Source organism: Falco peregrinus, chromosome 3 (genome assembly GCF_023634155.1).
Source record: "Falco peregrinus isolate bFalPer1 chromosome 3, bFalPer1.pri, whole genome shotgun sequence".
NCBI classification, from domain to species: domain Eukaryota; kingdom Metazoa; phylum Chordata; class Aves; order Falconiformes; family Falconidae; genus Falco; species Falco peregrinus.
Window position 1 is genome coordinate 119,247,140 of NC_073723.1, and position 15,413 is coordinate 119,262,552.

General features: G+C 57.5%; 2 protein-coding genes across 2 annotated transcripts; both read right to left on the bottom strand.

Moving 5' to 3' along the window:
• Positions 1-637: 637 nt before the first annotated feature.
• On the bottom strand, positions 638-7,634 carry MRPS15 (mitochondrial ribosomal protein S15). Its single transcript, XM_055800181.1, has 8 exons — positions 7,509-7,634; positions 6,298-6,360; positions 5,395-5,470; positions 4,486-4,534; positions 3,598-3,682; positions 2,625-2,683; positions 1,512-1,703; positions 638-822 (listed from the first exon to the last, which is right to left on the bottom strand). The coding sequence occupies exons 1-8, from the start codon at positions 7,600-7,602 to the stop codon at positions 655-657; spliced, it is 786 nt and encodes a 261-aa protein (XP_055656156.1). The 5' UTR covers positions 7,603-7,634; the 3' UTR covers positions 638-654.
• On the bottom strand, positions 7,629-15,194 carry CSF3R (colony stimulating factor 3 receptor). The gene is given in 17 exon segments (XM_027783020.2): positions 7,629-8,479; positions 8,685-8,766; positions 8,963-9,053; positions 9,187-9,327; positions 9,545-9,691; positions 10,024-10,125; positions 10,353-10,541; positions 10,822-10,957; positions 10,959-11,036; positions 11,125-11,207; positions 11,319-11,472; positions 11,685-11,839; positions 12,608-12,777; positions 12,916-13,039; positions 13,348-13,647; positions 13,948-14,122; positions 14,945-15,194. Coding segments are annotated over 16 exon segments (2,751 nt in total). The 5' UTR covers positions 14,018-14,122; positions 14,945-15,194; the 3' UTR covers positions 7,629-7,750.
• Positions 15,195-15,413: the final 219 nt, after the last annotated feature.

The following is a 15,413-nucleotide window of genomic DNA, read 5'->3' on the forward strand; positions in this document are numbered from 1 at the left end:
GCCTGAGGCGGGCCAGCCACACATGCCACTGCTCAGAGGAACATGGGGAACGTTGGTGAAAGCCAGCGGGCGCCACCATAACCGTGTCAGTAACTCCCTCGGTCACCACCACCAGCACCTGTGGTACGAGCAGCCCCATCACACTTGGGGACGGCAGAGGCACAGGGCGAATACAGACGTGTCAGTCTGCTGGGAAGTTACAGACTTGGGCACTAACGCCATTTCTACAGCTGCCGAGCTCCGAACCAACCCGCGTTTCCCTGCCAGAGGGAACAGCACTTGGAGCCACTGTCAGGGCTGCTTTGTTTCCGAACAAGCAGTGTTTCGCCTCATTCTGTCTCCTCATTTGCCATCCCACAGCCCAAATCCCTGACAAACGGTGCTGAGCAGCTGGGTCAGTGCTACCTGACAGCGCAATCCCGCAGGCAGCAGCAGCAGCCATGCTCGGAGGGGTTCTCACGTAAAGATGCCCCTGCCACGGGGCGGTGAAGTCCCCCAGGCCCTCCTGACAGATCGAACTGCTCACACCAGCCCATCAGCCTTAAGCTAAACTTTTAAAACGCTTAAACCGCTCACCGCGCTTTCCCAGGTGCTCGTTGTGCCGCAGACCCCGCAGCACGCACGTAAGCAAAGAGGCTTTAGGTCTTTAGGCAGTTATTTATTGTTAGGGAGACCGGCTGCGTCAGCCTCCACATGCCGCTGCACGGGCGTCCCCTCGCACTGCGCCTGCTTCTCCTCCTTTGCCGCTCTCGCTCTTGCTCGCCGCTCTCTCCTCTGCTTTAGTTTCTCAGGTGCTTTCAGCTTCTGCACCTCCTGAAAAACCTGCCGGAGGAGCACAAGGAGGTGAGAGGAAGAGAAAGACAGAGCTGCCTGCTGCTGAGCAGAGCTGCTCCACCACTGCTGCTACAGACCCCAGGTGCAGTAACTCCTTCCTGCGTGCTCCCTCCGGGCCACCGGCCAGCCCTGCTTGCAGGGTACCATTCCGAGTATCCTGCGACAGCCACCCACACTTTGGGTTACAATTTCATTGGACTGAAATTTAGGATTTACAGACTGAAGGCACATCCAGCTTCTTGATTATACCCAGATACACTGCACACAGCTGCTACACCAGCGTATTTAGAGAAATGACAGCAGGCAGTGGGTGTAGCCACGTTTATCCCAAAGCTGCCATCCTGTTTGTCTCACATATTAGTTCCCACATCAGACTTTGAATAAAAGCTGGTTTGAATTGTACATTTCTGAGCAAACCAGCAGCACAACCCGACGTTCTCAAGCACAGTAATGCTGCAGCACGTGCATCGTTGCCCACTATGTAACTGCCTTTTGTGGAGCTCTTTGCCTTTCAGGGCGAGGTTATGCTTTTCTCTATAAACATCATCATCTCTTAAAATTCAAACCCTTAATTAAAAGCGCCCACCCATCAGTCTTTTCTCTCTTAACTGCGCTCTTCTCTAAAAAGGTTTTTTTCTACTCCAGCTACGTGGTGCTCTCTCCAGACCACTCCGTACCTTGAGACAGAAAGCCTTCTTCACAAGCCAGCGCTTGGTGATCCTTCTGCGGTAGGGAGCGGGCAGGGTGTACTTGATATTCAGCTGCTTGCAGGTGTTTTCAAAGGTATCATAGCGGACACGGCGAAGATACGTAAGTAGTTTCTTCCGGCGATCTATATCCATCAGCATGCGACGACGGTTACTTTTATCCTGCAAAGGACTTAACGTTCACTAGATTGCAGACAGATTATTCTTCCATTCCAATAAATTACTTAGAATAGACCAGATTATGGCTGGAAGGAAACAGTCAGGTTAAGGACGGTATCTTAGAGCAATTTTTCTTGGCAGACACTGCAAGCGCATTAGGTCACTACAAGATCTGAGAAGGCTTAATTTGCTTTTCACTGAAATTGCTTTCTTCATTTTGTGCCTCCACCTTCACCTTCATCCCCCAATGCTGAAGGCTGCTTTCAACTTGTACACAGGTTCAGGCGGTGACAAAAGCTGCAGTGGCTTGGAGGCAAAGGCTGTAGGGAAGGCCTGCTGGCTAAAAACTTCACTTCTCCTGAAATGTATTGTTCCAGAAGTAACACAGAAGCACTTACCTTTGTTTTTCCAGAAATTAAGTGTGAAAATAAAGTGTGACTTGGCTCTGTCTGACTGTTTGAGTCATATCTGCGATGCTTCAAATTTCAGCTCTGAACCCAGGCAGCTTTAGGTAGGAAAGCGGTCATTATGACATTAACACAGCCCTGTCTGCTAAACATTTTCATAGGCAGAACAAAGAATACAGCCGTGAAGTGATAACATTAATTATGTTGAAAACTAAGCAGTGAAGCCACATCTGCAGCATGGATAAATTCAGCTAAACTCTGTTCAAAGGTATCTGCTCAGCCATTTCCACCAATCCAGTAACAAAAAAAAAACACACTCCACATTTCAGCTAGTCAGAATGTAGCTGTGACTGAGCCAGCAGTTTCCCACACTGGCACAGGGAACCGTTATAACTATTTCATAAACCTTCTTAGGAAAGCCATAATCCCCAGAATTAAAATCCTTTTGCTCTAAACTGAGAAAACAACCTGAACAGCTGCTCTCTCAGACGTGTGGGCTCAGATTACTGATAGTTACCTTGGGATGCTGCTGAAGATGTTCCTCGTAGGTGCGTATCTTGGCAGTCAACATAGCAACTATAAAGAACAGGCGTAAGAAGCCAAGTGAGAGCAGCAGGTTTCCAGGGTGAGACAGTATCATTTGCACTCCCTTCAAATTGCCAGCTGAGGACTGCTGCTCTAATGGGTACCCACTGCGCCACAGCGAGTATTACCACACAACCCTCCGCGTAAGCGCAAAACAAACCACAAAACATAACCTACATAACGAGAGTCAGAACTATTACTATTATGAAGCTGCTTAATTAAGAGGCTAAAATTTTAACAACAGATCATATGAATTTATCTGTAAAATGCCTCTTGTGCTCACTTAATTGCTGGTGACTTTATATTCATTTCACTTCACTTGGTTTAAGCTTTGGAGGAACAAACACAGATTAAGAAGTTCTTTCTAAAAGCAGCAGCCAGCTCTTTGATTTCAGGCTTTGGAGAAAGGTGCTGGTGGCATCCCGAGAAACTGAAGCCCTTTATTAATGACAAAGAAGTGCATCGTGGTCAATGGCAGTGTGGCCTTCATCCCTGCACTGTCCCTACGCTGTGCTTCAGCCAGAGCGCTCTAATGCACAGGGAAATCTGAGTTCTACGGCTACATCTAGTAGTTCATGGTAATGAATGCAGTGCAGTGCTACATGTCATACAAGCGCTTCAAGCGGAATGATGCACACTCTGCCTTTGAGGAGTGGATATGGACTAGGAACTTGGAAAGCACCCTAGATGGCATCTGCCAGTAAGTGCATACACTGCCTCTGCAATGCTCCCAAACCTCAAACAGGTCCTCCAGGGCATGCTGCAGGCTACCTGCTTCTCAGGTGCGCTCCTGAAGGAGATTCTCCTAACTGATACAGAAAACTTGAAGTGCTGGGGTGGGAATAGCTGAATAAAAGCAGAGATGTATCATCTGCCAACAATATCCTTCTACTTTTTTAACTTGCCTTGCACCTCAAAGGAGCCATTGTCGTTGGGAGACCTCCTGACCTTCTCCACCAGCTGCTGTGTCTTTATTTTCATCTTCTCCTTCTGTGGATAACGGAAAAGAGCTTGTCACTTTCTCAGGAACGCCAGAGGTCTGAGACACCCCAGCTCTCTTCCCCAATGCCCAGATAAAGGCTTTCTAATTAATAGCTTTACTCGGTGCCCATCACAAAATGCATAAGAAGTGCTGCACAGAAGGACCTGCTGCTTGCAGGACAGTGCTCAGAGTACAGCAGCGAAGCAGCACAAAAAGATCTTGGCTGAACACAGAATCGCCACTGTTGAAAGCAAGAGTCAAGGCATACCCTTCATCCCAAGATTACAGAAAAAGGGTGTTGAAGAAGCCCCGCTGCTCTCACGAATGGAGGAGAGAACTGAAGCTGATCTCACATGGCAGTAGCCTTTACTTTTTGCATCTTTTTAAGCTCACATGGTAAGCAGCAAGAAATGGTAAGATCTTTGTGCTACCTTATGATTTGCTTACTTTGTTTTCTGGGCATACAAAAAGTAAAAGTAATTTGAAGAACATCTGCCATCCAATGTACTGTTTTCTAGAACACAGGCCAACCATCAGCAGTAACATAACACAGCTCATCTCCCCTGTGATTGCCTAGTATTTTTCTTCTCTCATTTTAGTATGCAGTTATTACCATAAAGAAGACTGCATGATAAATTTTAAGACCATAACAGGACTTATCACTCATATATTTCATAGCCCCGGATTTGCAGTCACCAAGCAACACTTAAAAATAAAGTAAGTGAAGGGCATTTAACAATATAGGCATGTCTTACACAAATGTGCTCACTAAATCTTCCAGGTTTTTTTATGCTAGTAGAATGAAACTAACCTGGCTTGCCATTTCCAGTGACAACAGTCTTCTCACTACATCATCAACACTGCAAGGAGATTGCAGATTAGTTTATAGGCTAGAAAAAAAGTATATTTAACAACAGAAATGAGGTTAGGTTTTCAGAGCATACCAACTTTTCTCAGCTTTAATTTACTCTGCAAATTTACAGCCACTATCCTCCCCTCCCAAACCTGTCAGCCATGAACTGCTCCTTGCATTCCTAAGAAAAATCATGGCTGAGATTACAGAAGCATCAAGTACTTTTGCTGCTGTGGAAAGCACAGTTATTTCAAATGATGATGGAAGTCTTATCAATTCCAAAAACACTATGTGTAAACTGGGTGCTGAAGATTAACCCCCAAGTAAGTGCTCAAGGACAAAATAATTAATTTTAACACCAGCTCCTTCAAAGATCCGTGAAAGTCTCAATTATGCCACTGGGGGCTCTCCATGCACCACACATGAGCTGCTCTGGAATCAAAGCATAAAAATGCTAAACTCCAGGTCCAAATTTCAGAAGCAGCCATGCATTTTGAGTTGTTTAACTACACACTCTCTACCACCTGAGTCCAAGAGAGGCATATATTATTTCTAAGAAGATTATTTCTAATATTTCAAGATTATTTCTTTTTTTCTAGGGACTACAAAGTTCATAGAAGATGCAGGCAATCAGCACTTAATCTTACATTAAGTAAACAAAACCCTTACATGATGCTAATCAGTGACCGCTTTTGCACATTTGACTTTCAAAATGACTTTGCAGTTTTTGTGCTAAACTGCACACCAGTGACCACAGAGCACTAATTAGTTACTGAGCAGGTGGCAGCTTCCACATATTGTGGTTGTGTGTGTGTGTAAGATGCAAATCTCTGAAGAGAACAGTCATTCCCTTTCCCTGTATCATACCTATTTATTATTGGGACATTGGCATAATCTTTCTTCAGCATGGTGGGAGGAAGATCATCCAAATGGCTGGGGATGTCTACAAAGAGAAGATTAACATTTGAGGAAGAGCAGTACAAAGTCAGCGCTCTGATCATGCTTGCAAACTAGACCAAAGGAAACGAGTTGCAAAGAAAATAAGATTGTATGCTCCAAACAAGAAGATAGAACTTGAGAGATCAAGCTGAGGTGGCAGGAATTGCGTGACTAATATTGGGTCCAGTCTCTTGCCTTTAGCACTCTGGATTTACAACATGGTGTATAGTCCACCAAGATCAGTGATCTCTTGCTAACAACTGCTACTTTCCCACACGTTCACAACCTGCTGAACTTTCTGAGTAACTTTCGAGCTTGCAAGGAATTATTTCTAGAAGCACTGAACCACAAAAAGGTTAAAGGGACCTTGTGAAGTTTCTAGTCCAATCTTCCCTTTAAAGTGGACCGTCATCATTTCTTTGTCTAGCAAAGCCTTGAAAACCTCTGGGGATGGATAGTCCACAGCTCCGCTGTGAAGCATGTTCCCATGCTGCACTGCCTTCCCAGTGAGAGTCCTTTTTCCTTTTTCCTTTTGTGCCCAGCTGGAACATGTCCAAGCTGCTTTTTGGGACCATCCCTCATTATATTGTTTGGCACTACCAAGAAGAATCTGGCTCCCTCACCCTTGTAATTACCCATCAAGAAGCCGCAGGACTGCAGAATCCTGCAACAGGGATTGTATTTCCTCTCTTCTTATGATGAGCTCTGCTGCTTTAAAGTGAAACCCACTAATTTCTCCAAATACCCTCTCTTCCTGCAGCATTGGGGTACGACTCTGATAATGTCAACAGTAAAACATTTTGCCACATGGTCCCATTAATCCTGACATACCTTTCTTCCTTTTTCTCACAGGTCTGGCGTAACATCTGGCTGTCTGAATAAAGGGACTGCAAGCTTGACGGAAGAAAACAAAGATTTATCAGACTTGTGCACACTTTTTTTAGCTACATACAAATGAACCACTGCTCAGTCTGTACTAGAAAACTGGTCAGAGTACTTAACACTCCAAGGTGATCAGCAGCCAGCCAGGTCTCTTGTCCCAAAGAAGCGTGGAACAGTTCAGTATGATTCTCACATGGGTGCTAAAACAAATGGCGAAGCTGTGCTGCTTCAGGGTGATCTGAACCCAAATGATGGGAAGGACAGAGCAGCAGGAAGAGATTACAGATGCTGAGTGGACAGTGCGAGGGCTCCCAGGCTGAACTGTGTTTGTTTAGAGGGTTTAACTTGATGAACTAATTCAAGTAATTTCATGGGCGAGTTAGTAGGGCTGCTCTGCACTACCCCAGCGGCTGAGCACAGAGGCAGCGGGACCTAGAGACAACCTTCAACTGGCACAGCTCGATACAGATGAGAATATTCATCGGTGGCCTGACTTGAACTGTTCTTTGACTTTTCAAGAGCAAGCCCTTCCAACTGCTCTTTCAAGGCCGCTGCTACTGGAACCAACACCTGCTTCAGATGGTTCACCCGCGCCTCAAACATGTTTTCAAGTACAGACGTTGCCAGTCACAGACCTGCCAGGGAGCTGTGTGCAGGGGTCCCCGCGCTGTCCCGGGCCGCGGGGTCCCCCCCTGCTGCCCCGGGCACATGGGCCGGTAACGGCCTAGCCAGCAGCCCGGCCAGGCCCCCAGCCCGCACCCTGGCCCAGCTCACGGCAGCTTCGCTGACAGACCCCCGGCCCCGGAGCCACTCCCGTGCGTCCCCGCCGTGCGCGGGGCAGGGTCAGCGGGCGGCCCCCAGCCTCACCACCCTCCCCCAGGGCTTCGAGAGACGCCCCGGGGCCCTGCCCGCGCCCTGCCCCGCGAGCAGCACCCCAGGTCCCCCTGTCCCCCTCTCAGGGCCGCCTCAGGCTCCTTCCCCCCTACCCCAGGCCACCCCCGATCCCGGGACCTCCCCTTCCCCCCTGGCCTCGGCTCCCGCCCGGCCCCGGCCCGCCGCCCGCCCGCCCTCCCTCCGCTTCCTCCGCCGGGCCCCGCGCCCCCATCCGCGCTTCCTCCCAGCGGCCTCTCCAGCGCGGCCGAGCTCCCCGCCCGCCTCACCGGCCCCGCCGCCGCCGCCGCTGCCCAGGCCGGCGGCCACGCCGCGGGCCGGCCCTGCCAGGCAGCGGCCCAGCGCCGTCCGCAGCGCCAGCATGGCCGGTCCCTCACGACCCCGCCGCCACGGGCGCCGCCATCTTGCCCCAGGCGCGACAGCCGAGCGCCGAGCGCGGGGGCCGAGCGCCGAGCACGTCGCTGGGCAGGTTGCGGGCGGTCGCCCCCCGAGCCCCTGGCGCGGCGGAGGGTCAGCGCCCCGCCGGCCACCCCGGGCCCGTCCCGCCGCACAGCCTCCGGGCCGTTCTCAGCGCGTCCCCGTTTATTGCGGGAGGGGAGAGGAGGGGCGGGAGGGGACGCACACAGCACCGGCCGGGGGAGCCGGGCCCCCGGCGGGTGGCCCCGGCCCCCCGCAGGCCCCGGGGTAGGCCCGGCCCCGGCCCTAGAACGCCCGGCAGTCGTGGAGCTCCTCGGCCCCGCCGATGCGGAGGCCCTGCAGCAGGGGGAAGGTGGCGGACAGCTCCTCGGGGCACCCCCCGTCCCCCGGGCAGCCCTGAGGGGCGGCCCCGTGGAACCACAGGTTCTCGTAGGGCTTGGGGCTGGGGCTGGGGTCGAGGAGCAGGGGCTGGGTGGAGCTGGAGCGCAGGTAGAGCCGGGGGGGGGGGCTGCTGCTGGCCCTTGTACCCCTCGCCCACCACCCGCGCGTACTGCACGGTCTGCCTGCTCCCGGGCCCTGGCGTGCGGGGACCCTCCTGCTGCACGTAGGGCAGGTGCGGCGCGGGGAAGGTGCCGATGGGCTCGGTGGTGGGCTCCTTGCCCCAGGTGGTGGGCTCCTTGCCCCAGGTGGAGGGCTCCTTGCCCCAGGTGGTGGGCTCCTTGCCCCAGGTGGTGGGCTGCTTCCCCCCTGCCCTTTCAAGCACCGTGACAGTGGAAATGGTGGCCAAGCCAGGCTCCCTCACGCCGGGGATGTGCAGAGGCTCCTGGGGAACGGCGTGTGGTCACAGCCTGTTTGCAGGGTGCAGCCCCTCCTGTGCCACCCCCTTGCTGGCACCACACGAGGGAAGCTCCCTGCGCCCCTGTTCCCCATCCCAGCTTGGCCTCGTGCCCTGGGTGCCATGCCTTCCACACCAAGCAGTGCCTAAGTGGTGAGCAGGGGGCCAGGGGGAGCCGCCAGCTGGGTCCTACCTGCTGGAGCTCTGCTGGCACCCACTTGCCCAGGCTGCTGTTGGCAGGGTCGGGGACGCTGGGCCAGAACTGCTGCTTCACCCTGGTGGCCACAGGACAAGGGGACTCAGCGAGGGGGCCTGAAACAGGCAGCCCTGGGGCTGGTCTTGCTCCTGCCGAGCTCACAGTGGGACACCATCACTCCCTGCATCCACCCTGTCCCCCCAGCAGCCAGGCTACAGCCAGGGCCACCGCAGCCACCGGGAATGGGGACTCCCAGGGTGGCTCTCGGTACTCACCGCCCATTCTTCTGGAAGCAGATGAGCAAAAGGATGAACAGGACAAAGATCATCCCCAGGGTCAGGAAGAGGAACTGGATTTCAGTGTCATCTGGAAGGTGGGCAGGGGAGAGGTTCACAGGGGGAACTGTGGTGGGGCACCTCTGGCTGTGCTGTGCCATGAGGCCAGGGTCTGGCAGGTCCCCTCCTGTCCCTATACCCCACGGGTGGCTGCGCCCCCTCACCTAGCACTGTAGTCACCAGGGTCAGGCTGGTGCCGTTGGTGCTGCCAGCAACTGTGGATGCCATGATGTGCACTTTGTACAGGGTCGACGGCTTCAGCTCATGGATGATGAAGGAGCTGAGAGAGGGATTCACGGTGGCGCCTGGGGAAATGTGGGGGCTGTTGGCACAGCAGGGGCTGCTCGGTGGGTGCCCCTCACCTGCACGACCCCTTGGGTCTCTGCTGGTGAGGGGTCCTGTACGGGACCCACATACACCCCCTGACCCTCTCTGAGGAAGGCATGGAGTCTGCTGACATCCCCACCCAACACATCGAGGTGTGGTGGCAGGCAGGGCCACGGTGACACAGACAGGACTCACTGGACACTTCTGCATCACTGTTGGCCCAGAAAATGGTGTAGCTGGTGATGAAGCCATTCTGCATCTCAACCGGCACTGGGTCCCAGCACAGCTCGGCACTGGACTTGCTGATGCTTTTCAGGTGGAGCTTTGGGGCATAGGACGGTGCTGAAATGGAGCAGGACAAGCGACCAGGCGCTGTGCAGAACCGCTGCCTCAGGCTGCGGAACTGGCTGGGGGGATGCACCGAGTGGTGAGTCCCACTCCGGAGGTGTGGGCGTCAGGCCCTGCCGCACACTGTGCCCCTGTGGGCCTTGGTGCAGCTGGGAGCACCTTCAGAGGCGAGCCAAGGTCCAGCCCAGTAGGCTGAGCTCTGCCATGTAGCCCCTGATTTAGGGACATGTGGGGGAAAGGCTGCCTCTCCTTGTTGAAAGGCAAAGGCTGGGTGGTGGGGAGCGAGCCCCTGGGGCCCCGAGGGTGGCTGCTAGGGGCACACGTACCCTTCTGCTTGGAGTAGGCTGCCGTGTGGATGGGCACCCCTATGGCATCCTTGTAGAGGGGGTACACCGAGATGTCGTACCGCTGGAAAGGCTCGATGCCATCTGCAACCGAGAGCGGGGGGGGGCCGGAGTCTGGGGGTCTGGCTGCCCAGACCTTCCCCATGGCACCAGCCTGCCTGCCCTGTGCCGTACCCTGGGAGTGGATCCAGAGGAAGGAGGGAGGGTGTGGGGTGGGCTCAGGGCAATCGGGAGGGGTGCCAGCCCCCAGGTACAACCCCCCACACTGATGACCAGGAGTGCAGGGACCCCCCCAGCAGGTCCTGGCTTACCCTGGATGAGGGCTGCAGTGGCAGCCCCGTCATGCTCCATCTGCCAGCAGGCGCTGCAGCGGCCGGGCTCCGAGGACACCCGCTGCCACTCCAGGACGTAGGCGTGTGGTGGGGCCGGCGGGGCCTCCCACTGCACCCAGAGGCTGTGCTCCCCCTTGGGCACAGCCCGGAGCCCGGCTAGGGGCTGACCTGCATGGGGGCATCCAGCCAGAATGATGGGAGAGGGGAGCATCCCTGCTGCATCGCCCCCCTGTGCCCCCCAACCCAGAGCCCACCCTGCTCCTCGCTGTGGCTGTGCACCCAGTGGGCAGCTCGGGAGCCCCTGGTCACACACCCAGGGAGGTGTCTCTCCCGCGGCGGGGTGAGGCAGCAGCACCCAGTTTGAGACCTTGTGGAGCTGCTGTGGGGCGCAGAGCCCCAGGGGGGCACGCAGAGGTTTTGAGGCACACGAGGTTTGCACTGCCCTCACCTTTCCTCTCCAGGAGGACGACCTCGGTTGCTGCTGACTCGCCGGCGGCATTGTAGGCTGAGAGATAGACCCTCCTGGTCCCCATGGGTGCGGAGAAGTTGCACTGGGTGTGGGTGGTGTTGCAGATGGTGGGGGGGGTCCCTGCCCCTCCTCCTGGGGCTCAGTGTGATGCGGTACCCTAGCACTTGCCCGTTCGCCTCCTGGCGCCGTGGGGCCTGGGTGCAGGCAGGGTGTGCGGGGATGCTCGGTCCCCAGGGCGATGCCCCGGCAGCCCCCACGCACCCACCACCCGCCCGTGCTCACCTTCCAGCGCAGCTGCACCTCCAGCCACCCACCCGCCCCGGCCGGCCGAGTGCTCCACCAGGCATCCAGCTTCCCTGTGGGGGCTGCAACAGGAGCAGGGTGGGCAGGGAGCTGAGAGGGGTGAGTGTGACCATGCTGCTGTGGCTGTGCCACCTCTCTGGGCAGAGGGGACCGCTGGGTGACTCGGCACCCACCTTTCTCATGGGTGGTGTAGTTCCTGCCTGGGCTCCACTCGCTCCAGTAGCCCTGTGCCGTGCTTCGCCGGCACCGCATCTGGAAGTGGTACTGCGTGCCGAAGAGGAAGCCGCAGCACTGCGTGGTGCCAGACTGGCCAACGATGCTGGTGACCTGGTGGCAGCCAGAGTGAGTGCCGTTGGGGCACAGCCAGCACAGGGGCCAGCCCAGGTGTGGGTGCTGCTCAGGGTGTGCAAGGGGACACCTTGCTGCCCCCCTCCCATGTGGGCAAGCCGCTGCTCCCATTGCAGAGCTCGGAGTGGAGGGGAGGGTCCTGGCTCCTGCTCGCTCCCGGTCCGTGGTCCCACTGCCCCAGCAGCACTCACCAGAGCCCAGGCAGGCTCCTCGGCTGCCCTGTAGCGCAGCTCACACTGCAGGTCCATGTGTGCGTTGGTCCTCGCCACCTCCCAGGCCAGGGCCACACAGTCGGTCTGAAAGGGGATGGACTGGATGCTCTGCAGGGCCGGGGGGTCCAGCTTGGCTGGAGGAACAGCACAGGAGAGAGCTGGAAAGGTGCCATGGGAGGTGGTGTGCGGGGGCAGTGGCCTCTTATGTGGCCATTGTTAATGCCATCAGCCACAGCTGGGGTGCTTGCCTGTCCGAGGTGAGGGGTGAGAGATGGGGGGAAACCACCCCGAAACATTTAGAATGACTTGTTGCAGGGGATGTGAGCTGGTGTGTGCCCCTGCCCGGGACACAGGGCGATGCTCAGGAGCACAGCATGGGCGCTTCTCTGCTGACTGGGCTCCCCTTATGCAGGAAAAACAGATCCCACAGGACCCAGCGTCTGGTGCATGGCCAGGAAAGCTGTACATTTGGGACTTCCCAGGGGTGAGAGCCCAGCACAGCTGTGGTGAGCTCAGCTGGTTCATGGGCAGCCCTTCCCCAGGTCCAGAGCAGGGAGGACGAGTCGCACCATCTGGGAAGGTTCCTTTTATAAATAGTCTCTAGGAACTGGATATATTATTAATAGACTTCCTGAATAAATGGGTAATCAATTGCTGGAGAGAGCTGTAGAGTGCAGCAGGTCAACTGATGGCTCATAACCCACCAGCACACACCGCTCACTGTAATGCAGCTTTGGCACCTATTCATCCTGGCAAGCCATTTATCACAGGAACCTGCCCGTAAAAGATGACCTAGAAGTCTGATGTGCTTTAATGGCACTCTAATATGCCTCCCTTGCTGCTGCTGATCTTCCCTGGGCCCTGACCTCTGCGCAAGGTGGGTGGCTCTGGCCGTCACTCACCGACATCCATGGGGTCAATGCAGAGATGCTCTGACTCGGCTGTGCCCAGGGCGTTGGTGGCGGACACCCAGATCTCCATTTGCCGGTAGAGCTGGAGCAGCTGGCGCGGCACCGTGCAGTGGCTGTGGCCACCTTGCGGGGTGCAGCCTGTCACTGCCTGGGTTCTGCTCCTGTGGCGGTGAGAAGAGTGGGCTTGCGAGTCCCTCCGGCGGAGGACAAGGCTTGCTGTGTGGTTTGGCGGGGGATGAGGGCCAGGAGAGGTGACCGGGGGCCAGACACCAGGGACCATGTCACTCCCTGAGGCTTACCCGGCACACTTCAGGGCGATGCTGGTGGGGAGGTGGCTGTTAGCTCCCTGCTCCCACTGGCACGTCAGCCCATAGTCACTGAGGTTCAGGACACAGCTGAGGTTGAAGGGCTTGGCAGGTGGGTCTGGGAGAGAGTGGCCGGGGAAGAGTCTGAGCAAAGGAGCTGCAGCCCCTTCCATGCCTGGCCGTGCAGAGCCCGGCTGCCACACTACCGCTCCCCAAACCTTCCCTGCCTGCCGGGCAGCGGCGCTCTGGGACGAGCCCCAGAACAGCCTCCATCAGCTCTGGCTGCTGCTCCCACCCCAGCAGCTCTACCCGGCTCGCCTGGGGCAGACACGTCCCAGGGAGAAGACGTGCAAACCCTGGTGCCAGGTTGCACCTCTGAAATGCATGCATGCACGCGTGAGCGACCCGTGATGGCAGCAGACTTACAGCCTGCCCTGATCTCGGCCATGCCGACACGCTGCTTGGTCCCATTCCACTCCACCCAGCACCACAGCTTGGCCTCCGTGTGGTTGAACTGGGGCAGGGTGAGGTTGGACACCTCTGTGCCCCCCGGGCCCTGGTGCTGGCTCCCAGCCACAGGCTCGTTATCCAGCATCCAGGTGATCCGGACCTTCCCTGGCTCCAAGCCGCGGCAGAGCTCGCTCTGGATGGTGCAGGACGCCGTGACGGCCGAGCCCAGGGGCACAACAGGTGAGCCCGCGGCCACCGAGGCACAGCCCAGGGTCCCTGTGGGCAGGAAAAATGTGTCACATCCAAGGCATGGCTGTGACGAAGCCACCTCAGCTGCTCAGCACCAGGCGGGACAGAGGGACGAGTGCCTCTTCCCTTAGACGGGCCCCCCAGCAGCCGGAGAGGAAGAGCCAGGCGTTGGGCAAGGCTGCTGGCCCCATCCTGCCAGCGCCCGCCATGCCGCCGGTGCTCCTGCCCACCCGCAGCCCCTGTGTGCCACAGCTCTGGCACTTCGGGTGCTGGCTGCGCGGGGCCGGCGTGGGGACGCAGCTGCAGGATGGGATGGACCCCACTCACCACCCGGGCAGAGGAGCAGGAGCAGGGAGAGCTGCAGCAGGAAGGGTGTCCCAGCACCGCGCCTGGCCATGGTCTCCTCTGTGGCTTTGGCATCACCTGGAACGGACACAGCGGCTTGTCCTGGCGGGCCGGGAAGGGGCTGGAGGAGCCGTGCTGCCACCGTCACCGATGCTTCCTGGAGCAAAATGTCCTTTTGCCGTCAGCGGCAGCCTCTCCCCTGCAGCCCTTCTGCAGCGCTGACACCTCCGCCCCCGGGCTCGGCATCCCGCAGGCACCGGTGGGGAAAAGCGCAGCGGTGGGGCGTTCGGCAGGGGCCCCTCCGGCACTGCCTGCCGCCGCCGCTCGGCCCCGTGCACCCCGATCCCGGGATCCCGGGGCACAACGCCCCATGCCTGGCAGCAGCCACGTGCTGATTTTATCTCAGGTATCTTCAGCCGCTGCCGGGCAGAGATTTGCGGTTTCAGGGAGGGTTAGCTCTGGGGCTTGGGGTGGCAGAGGGCTGGTAAGCTGAAAGAGGGAAACGAATGAACGATGGCAGCACAGTGGGGCTGGCCAGAGCTGTGGGGGCCTGCCTGTGTCCCCTCCGGCTGCACCCCCTGCCTGTGTCCCCTCCGGCTGCACCCCCTGCCTGTGTCCCCCCCGGCTGCACCCCCTGCCTGCTGCTGGCAATGGCCCTGGGTGCGGCGGCTGCCCCTGCTCGGCCACCGGCTCATCCTGTGCCCCGCACTGGTCCCGACTGTGCCCTTGGTGGTGCCAGGCACTTGCTCCAGGAGGGGCTGCCCACGCTGTGCCCAGCTCTGGGGTGCCCACAGCTCCTCTCCCCCCTGAGCAGACATCCAGAGTGTGGGAAATGGGGGGAGCAACCACCCCCACGCACCCAGCACATGCGGCTGTCGCAGGCAGGGGACAGGGCAGAGCAGCCCGCGGTGTCACAGACAAGGTGCTCAGCTGGACCCAAGCAACATGCAACCCATCCCTGCCTCACCACCATCCCTACCTTGCCTCCATCTCTACCTCTCCTCTGTGCTTGATGCGTCTGGCGGCTGCTCACCGCCCGCTCCGAGCACCGGCCTCCGGCTCCTGGCAGCTCGCCGTGCTCAGCCCATTTGCTAACATGCTGCTTTCACCGTTAGTTCCTCAAAACAAGTGCCGTTAATTGCTGTGACTCTCTGAAGAAGGTGATTGCAAAACACTTCCCTGAAGGCTGCGACCGCTTTGCTCGCCGCAGGAAGGAAAGCCCAGCGGCACGCACACATCCAGCAGTGGGGAGCAGCACCCGGCCCCCCACGCCGCCCCCTCCAGCAGCTGGGACACGGCAGTCGGGATGTGGCACAGCTGGCTCCTTGCTGCGACTGCCCTGGGGCCACGTGGCTGGGCTGGGGGACAGGGCAGGGGGACGTGGGCTGGGGGATGTGGGACCCAGAAGGCAGGAGGCAAACCAGGCCATGGCTGCCAGCACAGCTCGC

What these genes read in the sequence shown, in the direction of transcription:
- MRPS15 (XM_055800181.1), bottom strand. Translation starts at nt 7,602, where the DNA reads ATGCTGGCGCTGCGGACGGCGCTGGGCCGCTGCCTGGCAGGGCCGGCC. An exon ending in CGGCGGCGGCGGCGGGGCCG is followed by an intron (nt 6,361 to 7,508) that starts GTGAGGCGGGCG and finishes TCTTCCGTCAAG; the next exon opens with CTTGCAGTCCCTTTATTCAG. An exon ending in AGAAGGCTTTCTGTCTCAAG is followed by an intron (nt 823 to 1,511) that starts GTACGGAGTGGT and finishes CTCCTCCGGCAG; the next exon opens with GTTTTTCAGGAGGTGCAGAA.